Source organism: Diceros bicornis, chromosome 35 (assembly GCF_020826845.1).
Source record: "Diceros bicornis minor isolate mBicDic1 chromosome 35, mDicBic1.mat.cur, whole genome shotgun sequence".
Taxonomy (NCBI): Eukaryota; Metazoa; Chordata; class Mammalia; order Perissodactyla; family Rhinocerotidae; genus Diceros; species Diceros bicornis.
Genome location: NC_080774.1, coordinates 14,704,509 through 14,717,627, shown reverse-complemented (window position 1 = coordinate 14,717,627; position 13,119 = coordinate 14,704,509). Strand labels below are relative to the sequence as shown.

Below are 13,119 nucleotides of genomic sequence, written 5' to 3'. Positions count from 1 at the left end.
TCCTTCTGGAGGCTCTAGGGGAGGATCCATTCTCTTGCCTTTTCCAGCTTCCAGAGGCTGCTGCGTTCCTTGGCTGTTGGCCCCTTTCCATCCTCAAAGCCAGCAATCGTCACATCTCCTTCCCTAACTCTGACCCTCTTGCCTCCCTCTTTCCCTTGTAAGGACCCTTATGACTACATCAGGCCCACCGGGATGATCCAGAGTACCCTCCCCATCTCAAGATCCTTACCTTAATCACATCTGCAAAATCTCTTTTTGCCTGTTAGGTAACACACAGGTTCCAGGAATTAGGATGTGGATATATTTGCAGGGGAAAGGGGCATTATTCTGCTCAACAAAATATTGATTGAATAACTGCATGAGTGACAGAAGGAATGAAGAGCATACTATTATCACCACCTTCCAGGCCTCTGCGGCCCTTCCCTGAGCTTAAAAGGGTGGATGCTCATTGTTTCCTTTGCTTTTCCCAGACAGAAGTAGGAGGCATGGACTGTATAGGATGGGTGAACTCCATGGATCTGGAGGGGAGTCTGGACTAGAGGCGTCCAGGTTGTTCCTGTCTGTGGTTCAAGTCCCAACTCAGTCACTTATTAGCTATAGACAATTGCTTGTTGCTCTAAGCCTCAGTGTTTCCATCTGTGAAATGGGGATGAAATTGGCTGTCATTTATTAAGCCCTAGCTCAATATTCAGCCTCTGAATTAAAAACCCCTGGCCTATAATTGCAGTGTGTAATTGAGCTAATGGCATAACTTGTTGATTTCCTTGTTGGTGAAAGAGCGCTAATCATAGCTGCTACATTACATGCATCCATACACTGCAGTGAATGGATTAAATGAGATAATATATGTAAAAGTCTTATTTGGCAATAGTGCTGGGCACAAGGTAACACTCAACAAAAAGCAAATCTATTATTATTTTTCTTATTTCTTATTTTCTTCTTCTTATTCTTACTTTTTTCCCTCCTATTCTTTTTCCTCCTCTTCCTTCATCCTGTCACCTAGTTTTTACCTGTTATCATATGTGAAATATTTTTAGATGTTTTTCCCTTGCCTGGCTCCTCTGTTAGCCCGAGTTCCATCTCCCAGGTCAGAGCCTGCGTTTTTCATTAAAGCTCTACACAGCAGGAATGCTTTATGAATACCAGTTGCTTCCGTCGAGGCTCCTGTTTGTCTATCTGGGTAGCAAGCTGGTTTCCAAGACCAGGGCTCCTGCTCTATCCCCTTCTATATGGAGGCACTTTTGAGAGGACATCGACAGCCGGACCTATAGAAGAGGAGAAGAGCCCTCCTTCCCTCCGACACTTTCCCTTTCCATGCACTGGAAATAAAATATCCAAGAAGAAATGTCTCATTTTACCCCCGGGACCAAAGGCACTGGGGATGCATACAATTCAGCCTCCTGTCTGCATGACTTGTTATCAGAAAATTAGAGTAGAAAAGAAGCTTTTGTTCAGCCATGGAGACATCTTAATAGGCGCTTAGATTGTTAAACAGAAGTTTCTGTATCAGTTTAATTGCTGTAAATGCTGTTTGCCTTCTCTGTTATGATAAAGCTTGGATTTTCATAGATTTTCCCCCCTTCCCTTTAAACAGTTTTCCTTTGCTTGAAGGCTTGCGCTGGCAAATTTAATGAAATCCAAACGAAGAAAGTAAAGAGAGGATCTCAAAGTTCAGATCTTCACACCCACGTATGAAGCTGTGCAGAGGTTATTATTGCTTGAGACTGATGATCCTGCAGCCGCCTAATGTAATTGACAGCACTCACCCCTTCCACCAGATATTGGGAAATGAATCCAAACTACTAAACTTAATTACTTCTACTTTTTTGAGAAGGTGCTGTAATTGAGAATAACAGAATAACTAGGATATGAATCTAACAGTGAGATGTGCTTATAATAAAAGAAGATTTGTTTTCTGCTGACTTGAGTTTCAGAAGTACCATCTCAGGGCTTTTTGTGGGAGGATGAGGGTGGGGAGGTGGCTAGAGGAATGGAAACATCTAGACCAGGGATTCTCAACCTTGGCACTATAGATATTTGGGGCTGGGGTATAGATATTTCTTTGATGTAGGGGTCTGTCCTGTGACTGTAGGATGTTGAGCAGCATCCCTAGCCTCTACCCATTAGATACCAGTAGTATCACCCACCCATCCCAGCGTGACAACCAAAAATGTCTCTAGACATTGCCAAATGTCCCTGGGGGGCAAAATGCTCCTGGTTGAGAACACATGTGGAGGGGCTTTTGCAGAACTTGCAAACAATTGCAGTTACTCGTTGAGGTTCTGCTAACGCTTGGCTGTGTGACCTTTAGCAACTCACTGCACCTCTCTGAGCTCCTGTGTGTTCCTTTGTACAGTGGGAATAATAATGAGAACACTGACTGCAGAGAGACAGAGCTTCCAGGTCTAAACTGCACAGCATAATGCCTAACACGTCTTGAGTGACTGATAAACTCAGTGTTTCTATTATAATAATCTTGGATTCAGCAAACGTGTATTAAGTACTTACTTTGCCCAGGAACTATGCTATGAGGCAGTGATGCAAAGATGGAGCTGTGTTCCATGTCGATCCAGGAGTGGCAAATATATGCAAACTTGTTGGTACTACCTTATTCTTCACCCATGGCAGACATTGCTAATCAATCTTGGTGCTCTTTCCTATTGAGCCTCAGAATACTTCTCAACGCACCTTTCTAGACAGCCACTACTAATGACCCATGAGATGAAACCTTTTGGCACCCCTAGTTTGGTAGATTCTCCATGAGGAGGCTGTGTGTCTGAGCTCACCCTTCCTCTCCAGCACAGCCGTCCCACCCCCCGCACTGGAGAAAGCATTTTAAGGAGTTAGAAGGTAACATCCTTCCTTCCGAATCTGACTTCTTAATTCCCCAAAGGAGATAGGAATGGAAAGAATGCTCTCTCTCTCTCTTTTAAATTTTTTTTCTTGTCTTTTTTGTTTCCTCAGAAACTGAAACAAGTAATAAAATGGGCTTGGACTTGATGACATTTAGTTTTTAGTTAAACTAGAGGAAAGTCCACTGGCTACAATTCTGATTTATATATCGTGCTATCTCCCTCTTGATTTTTCTCTGCCCTGTGGGGCTTGGGAAATCATTAGCTCTCCCAGAAAGGGTCCCAGCTTTTCAAGGGCAGAACTGGGGTTTCTGGAAGCAGCTTTCACATGGCTGCCGACAGTGTCATTAGAGAGAAGAGAGGAGTGAATGGGTTGGGGTTAAATGCTCCCTGATGGGTTCAGACATGCCCAGCTCCCCAGTGAGCGCACCACTCTGTAACAATTGCTGTGAAAAATGCGGCGTGTGTTTGCAGTTCCGCATACAGGGGGCTGGCTCCATCCGTCTGGCCTGAGAAATGAGAGCTGGCGTGTGGGTCAGCCACTTGCTTCTTCTCTCCCTAGCTGGTGGAGATTTCACAGGCAGCACTAGTTCATTTCTGCTGTTGTTTCACACCTCCCTGGGGCCTTCGAGGTCTGTGAGGAGGGTGGTGCAGGCAGCTGGGCAGTAGAGTGAAGTTAGGGGCCGGTGCTCACTGTCTGCAGCAGAAGTCCTGGAACTCAGTCACAGGTGGAGTGATAGTACAAGTGGCTGGGACTTAGTCTAAGGTATGGAAGAAAAGACCAGATGGGGACAGGCACCTAGTCTGAATTCTGTGTGGTTATTCCTTCCTCATTCCCATTCATCCAGCAATCTATCCATCCATCGTCTATCCATCCATACGTCCACCCACCTACCAGCCCTTCCACACACCTACCCATCCATCCATCCATCCATCCATCCATCCATCCATCCACCCACCCACCCACCCATCCATCCACCCACCCTTCTACCCATCCATCTACCAATCCATCCACCCATCTAGCCATCTGTCCATCCACCCACCCGGCCAACCACTCATCCATCCACTCATCAATCCACCCACTTATTCTAGCATGAGTTTAGGTGGTACCTGATTGGATGTATTTTAGTTACCTACAGTATACAGAAAGCAATACTGATTTTCCATATAGAGTTTGCTTTTAAAATAAATGTATTTAAACGAAAAAAAAGAAGTCAACCTAAAATATTAAGTAGATAACGTTATGGGTTGTGCAGGGGCATGACAAAGGTTAGGAAGTGGTATTTGTATGACTGGCATTTGGAATCTGCCGCATTAGAACTTTGCATGCAAGGATCCATGCTCTACGGTCCCTCAAGCCTGGAGTCACGGCTGCTATGCAGTCTACAAGGTGTATGTGTTTGAGCAAATGACTTCCTCTCTCCAAGCCTCAGTTTCCTCCTCTGTAAGGCTGGGATGCTAACAACCCCTATCCTCAGGGTTGTTTTGAGGACGTAAGGAGCTAAGGCGTGTGAGTCACTTAGCGCGTGCCTGGCACACACTCTGTAGATGGAAGTGATGCTCCATGTTTTTCTTTGCACAGCTAACTTCTTTCACGGCACTCCCTGGCTGCCCCGCCCAGGGGACCTTGCCTGGGTTAAGATAAAAGAAGTTGAACCAGCATTTTGCTTGGCTTTGCTTTAGCAAGTGTCGGTGGTCAGTGTCCTTCCTGAGGCCAGCGAGCCTCCCTCTTCCTTCCAGGCCTTGGCCGGAGCCCACCCCAGCCTCTGTCCCTCTGTGTAACAGGCTCTTCTCCTCCTCTCTTCTCTCCCTGCAGACACACTGTCAGTGCCACGCTGGTCCCCGCAGATCCCTCGCCGAGACCTCGGCAACTCCATCAAGCACAGGTAGGCTGGATTCCTGTGTGCACTGGGGCCCATCTGCCAGCACAGTGAGGGCCGGGGGCTCTCGCCCCTGGGGTGGGGAAAGGCTGGGCAGAGTGTTTTGCCCCAGCTCCTATGTCACCATGCTCTCTCCTCTGCCAGGTTGAACCTCGATTTGGCAGGGGACTGAGATCTCTGTTTCTTATTAACCTGGCCCTTGTAAAATTAGCACATAGTGGATAAAAGCCAGGGCCTAGGAGTCAGACTGACCTGTGTCCCAATCCCAGGTAGTAAAGCTTTGCAACCTTGAGGGAGTTACTTAACCTCTCTGAGGCTCAATTTTCTCATCAAATAATTCTGCCTACTCATAGCATGAGGATTAAATGAGATAATATATTAAAGTGTTGAGCAAAGGACCTGGCCCATAATAACCACACAATAAACAGCATCATTGTTAAGACAAATGCTTTATGTCCTAATTTTGGGTCTCCCCACCCAGAAGATACAAGATTGCAAGCTGAACTCAGAGATGCGCACTTTCTGATGAGGTGGAGGGCAGTCCAGAGCTCCAGCCAGGTTGGGTGCACGGGACAACCTCTTCAGGGGTACACCTGCCCTTTTCAGGAGGGAGATTTGTGTCTACTAGTCATCCCTTATAAGAAGTTCTTTAACTCTCCAAATTTAACTTTCCACATTTTGTCTCATTATCCTCACAAACTCAGTGGGGTAAGTAGCGCAAGTGTGGTCATGTCCATTTGACAGATAGGGAAACTGAGGCCCTGGCTGATTAAGTGATGGCTCTACAAGCTAATTAACTTCAGCACTTTTGACGCTACTGCTGAGAGTTTTCTCTGCACCGAGGCCCCTGTGAACTAGCTGAGGGACTTGCTCACTCATTCATGGATTCTTCCCACTGGTGTTGGTAGAGCATTTCTGTGCAGGGCTGCAGCACTGAGCCAGACGCGAGGCCTGCGCCCTTGGGAGCTTGTGGTCTAGTGGAGGGTTAACAGACCCTGACAGTACGGAGGGAGCAGGGCTGTTATGGGGGCAACACCAGCGGCAGCAGCCACATCACCGTAGCCGGGGGCGAGGCAGCAATGAGCATACGCTCCCAGAATGGCATCTTGTCAACAGTTTTTGCAAGAAAGATGTTGACAGAATAGTTGTTAAGCCTCAAATGAGAAAACGGCGGACAAAGCAGTGAGAAATACGCGATAGACACGTCAGTGGTCAGGCGGTGAGACGCAGGGACAAAGGCATCAAAGAGAAGGGCCTTTTTTTGTTTGCTTCTGCACTGCCTCCCGGATCAGCTCCACTCCTGGATGGGCCCCGCCCCTGGCTTAGCTCCACCTCTGGGTTGGCCACACCCCTGGATCAGCTACACCCACTGGCTCAGCTCCACTCCGATTGGCCACACCCGCGAATTGGCCACACTCCTGACTCAGCTCCACCCTGATTGGCCACACCCCTGGCACAGCTCCACCCCCTGGCTCAGCTCCACCCCCATTGGCCACACCCCTGGCTCAGGTCCACCCCCAGCTCAGCTCCACTCTTGGATTGGCCCGGCCCCTGCCTCAGCCCCGCCCCCAGGCTCTCGTGCTCACTGATGTTAGACCTGGTGGTACCTCAGATTTAAATGCTGATGCCCAGAGGAAGGAAATGACCTGATGATCTTGGGCATCAGGAACATCTTCTTAGACGGGCTGGGACTTGGGGTGCCCCATAACTCTTCAGGCTTACCCTGTGTTTCTCTCCGGGCTCAATGCCAGGGGGGAGAGACCTGGACTCATCCCAGCCTTGGTGAAGAAATGAAATTAAAATCCCATCCCGTCCGCTGTCCTCACAGTCACCTCAGCCAAAGTTTGGGAAGAGGGAGAGCTGAGCCCGGGGACGGGAAAGAGCTGGAAAAGCGGGAGAACTTGCACCTACCACTCCCGCTGCCTGGATTCCTGCACTGCTGGCTGGTGGGTGGATCACAAGCCCGTTTGCCACCCCCCAGAGCTGCCGGATTCTGCAAAACAGACTCTGCCAAACTCGCTGGCCCTGCTGAAGGGGCAGAAAGGGGCTTAACCCAACCCGTCGTCCAAAACTGGAGGGGGAGTTTTCTTAGTAACGAGTGTCTCTGTTCAGAATATTGTTATTCGCTCAGACATGAAGGCTTCCTGCTGCGGCTCCTTCTGTTTGGAGAGTGACTGACCCGAATCAGGCAAGATGGTACAGCAGAGGGATGCCGCCTTGCCCTCAAAATTCTCAGGCACCCAGTTACATAATCACTTCCGATTTTCATTTTGACGCTCTGAGGCGGCGGAGATTAGATACAACTCCTGCTGAAGGTGACAGAAATTGAAAATGAAAATTAACTCTGACCCAGCAACCTTCAGTCCTTTCCTGGGCCCAGCCCGGTATCTCTTGGGGAAGAAAGCACCCGGCAGCAGTGGGGGGCCTGGGAAGTTAATCTAATGCACCTCTGTACCCGCTGGTTCCTAGCTGTGTATTGGAGGCCTTCAAACTGCCTTTGTTTGCAGCAAATGGTGGCGGTTGGGGAGGGAGGTGAGCTGATGGTCCGGAAAAGCTTTCACTTTAGTGGATTCTGCTACTGAAGTTTCGGGTCTCAGCTTCTCGGTGACGTGATGGGGAAGGGCTCAGCCGGACTCCCTGGAGGTCCCGCCTTGCTTTGTGGTTCTCTGAGGACAGTTCCAGCCCCATCCATTGCTCTGTCCCGGAACTGAACTTGGCACACAGCAGGCCACCAGCAATATTTGTTGAATGAATGAATGAGTGTCATGAATGTTCAGGTAATAATATACTCACACCCTAGTTCAGTGGGCGGTTACTATGTGCCAGGCGCTGTGTGAAGCCATTGACATGCCTGTGGCTTCGTTTAACTCTCCCAACAGCCTATGAGGTGGGTACTGTTATTATTCCCACTTTACAGATGAGGAGACAGAGGCTGCAGTGGGTTAAGCAGCTTGATTAAGTCACGTATCTTGGAAGAAGCAGAACTGGAATCCGGGTCTGTGTCCTTACCCTTTAGGTGGGTAAGGACACTTTAAGTTCATCCGTCTAGAGATAGGTCAGTTACCATCGCCTTGCCCTTGAACATTTTCTGTCTCTTTTCCACAGGTTTTCCACCAAGTACTGGATGTCTCAGACGTGCACAGTCTGTGGGAAAGGGATGCTTTTTGGCCTCAAGTGTAAAAACTGCAAGTAAGTGGCTGTTCCTGGAAGCACCTTTTCATGGTGCCTGTCGTAGGCTAGAGCCATCCTGAGCTCTGCAATAGCTTGTGGGGGTCTGGTTTCTTGACTCTCAGGAGAGTCACTTGCTCTGTTTTTCAGATATGTGTCTTAAATGAGTCCCTACATTTGGGTAAGGGGTCGAGGGCGGCAATTCTGAATAAGAACCAGAGCTGATGGATAATGCTGGAAAAGCATAATGCTGTCTGCAGAGGCACAGTCGTATCTTGCATTTTCAGAGCATCTAAGGTCAGGGGTTGGTACTCAAGTCAGCCAGATACTAAATATTTTAGGCTTTGTGGGCCATAGGGTCTCTGCCATGTAGCTCAAAAGCAGCCATCAGCAATACATAAACAAATAGGCATGAGAAATTTATTTACTCCAATAAAATCTTATTTACAAAAGTAGGCTGCGGGCTGGCTTTGCCCCTCACCTGCAGTTTGCCCGTCCCTAAGTCAGAGTTTGCAAAATCCTTTATTTTTCCTCCTCACGGTACCTCTCTGAGGGGGTCTGATTCTCCCCATTTTACAGATGGGAAAGCTGAGTCTCAGCAAGGATAAGTCACCTGCCCGAGGTCACACAGCTAGGAAGTGGCAGTCAAGACTCGCACCCTGAGCCCCTAACTCCTGCCCTTTCTGTGGCATCATGTTGATCTCGAGTTCTGGTGAGAAGGTCAGACCACACAAGCCCCCCATGTCCTCCCGCTTCCACACACCCCTTCCAGGTCATGGCTGGCAAAAGGTAGGGAGGCAGGAGAAAACTGTGACACCCCACGTGGGCTCTGGAGTCAGACTAAGATGGGTTCACAGCCTACCTCTGCCCTTTCTAGCTGTGTGACCTTGGGCAAGTCACCTCACACTTCTGTTCCTAGTATTTTCATCTGCATGGGAGGAATAATCGTCATGCCTGCCCGATGTGGGGGTGAGCGTTCAGTAAACCAGCACTAAAGGACACAGCATGGTGCCGGGCTCAGAGTTCTGTCCTCCATCAAAGGTTGCAAATGCCTTTCTGTGTGGCCTCCCATTCTCCTTCCATAAACCTGTATTAAATACCCCCACTGGTCCCATTATCGTAAAATAGTCAATAACTTTCAACTGTATCTAAGAGTTACAAATGAATGTGCACATGTGTGCTTTACAGGAAACAACTCTTTTAGTTTAAAAGAGAGCAAGAATCTTTCTTTCCCCTTTAGCCTTGCTTTTCTTTGTCCAGCCCAGGCTGGGAACCCTCATCTGGGCTCCTCAGGCCTCCCCACATCCCTGCCCCATGGTGGAGGTGGGATAGGGGCGAGGGCTCGCTCTCCCTCCCAGCCAGGATGTCTCACCTGAGTGATGAAGGTAAGGCTGAGCTCCCTTCCCTCCTGGAGATGTGGAGGATTAATTAGTTCCAGCCCTTAAGGAGTCTTAAGCTCCATGGCACAAGGCAAGGCAGGGGCAGTAATTACTAAGCATCAGTTTGGAGGCCTACATCTTCACCTTGGTCTTCCATAGACCCAGGCTCTTAGGTGAGCCCCCAGGATGGTGGCCCCTGGTCTTTCTGACCCCGAGAGGCACAAGGCCAGGCCCTCAGGTCCAGCTTTCAGGCCGATTTCCCCGTACCCCAGCTGCTCTGTGAGTAGTCACGCCATGTTAGGTGGGGGAAATGGCAGCTTTCGCATCCTCTCACCTGCAGAGTGGAGGCTTTGAAGTCAGGTAATTAGGTGCCAAGGACGCAGCCAGGAGTCAGCGAGGCTGAACACTTCCTGAGCTCTTTTAATTTCCAGTACTAGAGGGAGAACTCTGAGGCGGCCTTCGCTCCTGCTCTCTGTTCTAGAAGTAACGAGCAAAGGCTCAGACCCTGCCAAGGGTTGGCGGAGGAGGTGGGGGGAGAAGTGGGGCCTTGGGGGATAGCGGTGGCTGCAAGAAACACAGCCTCCAGAAGCAGCCAGAACTGAGTTTGAGTCCCAGCTCCATTGCTGAACTCCCTGTGTGAGCTTGAGCAGGGGACTTGCCACCTCAGGGCTCAGTTTGCTTTTCTGCAAAGTGGGCATGATGCTAGCACCCACTGGAGGGCTGTTGGAAGAGTCAATGAAATGTCCTTGCCCCGGAATATGATGTTTCAGCAAAGGACCTTCCTGCTCACTCCACCTTGTGCAAAAATGGCCCCTGGTGTATAAGGGGCAGAATTCCAACCTTGCCCTGATCAGGCAACACCGCTGATCTTACCCATTTGCTCAGCCCTTGGAGAAACTGGCAAAATGGTGAAAGCAGACTCTGGAGCTGCTACAAAGTTCCCCCATGCTTCAGGAATTTTGACGTTGTATTTGGGTAACTACAACAGAGTTTAGAGCTATCTCCAGTACATAATTATGAGTGTGCATTACTGATAGCACCAGCTGAAGTTTGGACTTACTCTCCTATGAACAAAATCCTGCAGTTTTTGCAGTAATTATTGTGAGGATAGACGGTCGTGTGTATGTGTTTTCAAAGATGAGCAAAATTTTGGATGCACTTATGGGCTGATAGAAATGTCGGATGAAGGGCAGAACAGGGTAACACACACAGACCCCACTGTCAAGGTGTTTAGTGGAAGACACACCCATAGAGAAGTGAATTTCAGGGGCTCTGAAGTGCATGCCTAAAGAGCCACAACAGGTGCAATTTCAGAGGCGGCACCTCTGAATGGGGGTGGCAGCTTCTTAGAAAAAATGGGTGGAACCTTTTGTTCATTTACTCAACTAATGTTTATTGAGTACCTACTATGCGCCAGGGACTGTTCTAGGCACAGGGGAAATGATAATGAATGAAATGCAAAATCCCTGCCCACGTGGCACTTAATGCTGGTGGTGGAGGGGGGACAGACAGTAAACAAAGGAAATTAGTACAACAGATCAACTGTTCAGATGACGCTAAGTGCTAAGGAGAAAGAGAAAGCAGAGAGGGGAGATAGGAAGGGCCAGGGAAGGGGCTGCAATTTTAATTAAAGTTCTTAGGGCAGATCTCCTACCCTAGTGGGAACTTTGGAAAAATAGTAGTGTGTGGCGCAAGTCATTTTCTGTTCTCTTAAAACACCCAGAGGTGCGGGTTAGAATCTGCTCTGAAGGCAATGATTTTTTTTTTTTTAACCTGGAGCAGTCCTGGTTCTCTTCCTAGAAACTTCCCGGGTGATGAGGATTGGATTAGACCCATGCTGTTCCACGTGTGGTCCCTGGACCAGCCGCACCAGCAGCACCGGGAGCTGGTTAGAAATGCAGAGTCTCAGGCCCCTAATAACTTCCCAGGTGGTGCTAGGCTGCAGATCCTGGGACCACCTTTTGAGAACCACCGCTCTACATAAAAGTAGTCATTTGACAAAATCAAACTTTATTTTCCAGCCTGACATTTCAACGTGTGAGATTTTTTTTTAAAGGATGGTCAGTCTTTTCGGATTATTTTTCAGGATCTTCTGCTGTTAGATCCCTTGGCCTCACTGTGTAGACTTGAGTCTTGTTCATCATCGTCTCTCCAGTAAATTCATCCAGTAAATATTTATGTGATGAGTCAACAAGATAAGGCATAGTTAGGAACCCAGGCCGTAGGTCAGACACACACCTATATTTGAATCCTGACTCTGCCACTAACTGGTTGGTGACCACTTCTGAGCCCCAGTTTCTTCCTCTGTAGAAAGGGGAAAATAATATCTACCTCACTAGATTATTTAAAAAAAACAGCTGTCAGAGAAATAAGGCAAAATGCCCAGCCTTGTACCTGGCCCATGATAAGAGCTTAATAAACGAAAGCTAATACTGTTACTAGCTTTATAAATTAATTTCGGGGTACCCCGCACCCAGGAAACCAGGATACTTCTGCATGTCTATCCTCTTTCTTTCCTGCTTTGATTTAATACCCACTTCCTCCGGATGCTCATCAGCTGTCTTGTTGGCGTTCTGAATAGAGAGATTAATGAACTAATAGGAAATTGTGCTCAGAAAGCAATTCGCGGTTATCTAAATTGAGGCGTTTTCATCTAATAGGTTCATGAGCGCGGAATGGAGTTTAGTTCTAAGTGGGCGGATGTCAGCACAATCCATGTATTGTCTGATAACTGTGGATTCAGCTGGCCAAAGTTTGCTTTCACAGGAAGATGCGGATGGATATCCCAGGCCTCGATGGCATGTTACCTGTATCCTCCCTCCTTCTCAGGGTCCTTCCCAGGTTTCTGCAGAGCTGAGGTCTCCTTGGAAACCTCTCCATTCCTATCTGTGCTTCTTGCAGGAAGTGCACGACAGTGATTAGGGTGGCTTGTGCTCTAGAAAACGAGTTTGAACCAAGATGCTTTTTTTTCTGCATGGGCTGGAGTATGGAAGGGAGTGGGGGTCATTTTCCAAGACCACCAGTGGAGAAGTAGCATTTTAACTCTCTTGTGCGTGTTTTAGCTGCTCCGTGCTCCTCTTTTGTAGACTGTGCTCTGGTTCTGGTTAGGTCAGCAGAGCCATCTGTGCATCTGCCATTTGGGGGAGTCTGTGCCACCATTTAGGGTACAAGGGTGAGAAAGACGGTTGCTGTCCTCCAGTTGCTGACAGTCACCGACCAGTTCTCAAGGCTGCCCTGACCCCACCTTGGGATCATGGTGGGAGCTTAAAATTACAGCTTCTGAGCCACTCCCAAGACTTCCTGGCCCAAACTCTGGGGACAAGGCCTAGAAATCTGCATTTTTTTTTTTTTTTTTTTTTTTTTGGTGAGGGAGATCAGCCCTGAACTAACATCCGATGCTGATCCTCCTCTTTTTTTTTTGCTGAGGAAGAGCGGCCCCAAGCTAACATCTACCAATCCTCCTCTTTTTGCTGAGGAAGACTGACCCTGGGCTAACATCCATGCCCATCTTCCTCCACTTTATATGGGACGCCGCCACAGCATGGCTTGACAAGCGGTGTGTCGGTGCGCGCCCGGGATCCGAACCCGCGAACCCCGGGCCGCCGCAGCAGAGCGCGCGCACTTACCTGCTTGAGCCACGGGGCCGGCCCCTGGAAATCTGCATTTTTGACAAGCCCCCCAGATCCTTCATATTTGCGCTGAAGTGTGAGTGAGGAATGTGGATCCAGAGGGAGGGGCTAACAAGGTAGATAACTACCTTGTTCTGGACTGAGGAAACAGCCAGGGCAAAAGCTTAGATCAGGACTGAAAGGAGCTTGAACATATTTTGCAATTGTTTGC

General features: G+C 48.6%; 1 protein-coding gene across 1 annotated transcript in view; it reads left to right on the top strand.

Annotated features, from left to right (window-relative positions):
* The window catches only part of KSR2 (kinase suppressor of ras 2), a 395,852-nt gene that overhangs the window by 286,575 nt on the left and 96,158 nt on the right, over positions 1-13,119 (top strand). The window contains exons 6-7 of the mRNA XM_058531516.1: positions 4,669-4,738; positions 7,838-7,921. Of these exons, the coding sequence (XP_058387499.1) occupies positions 4,669-4,738; positions 7,838-7,921 (154 nt within the window). The remainder of the gene's footprint in view (positions 1-4,668; positions 4,739-7,837; positions 7,922-13,119) is intronic.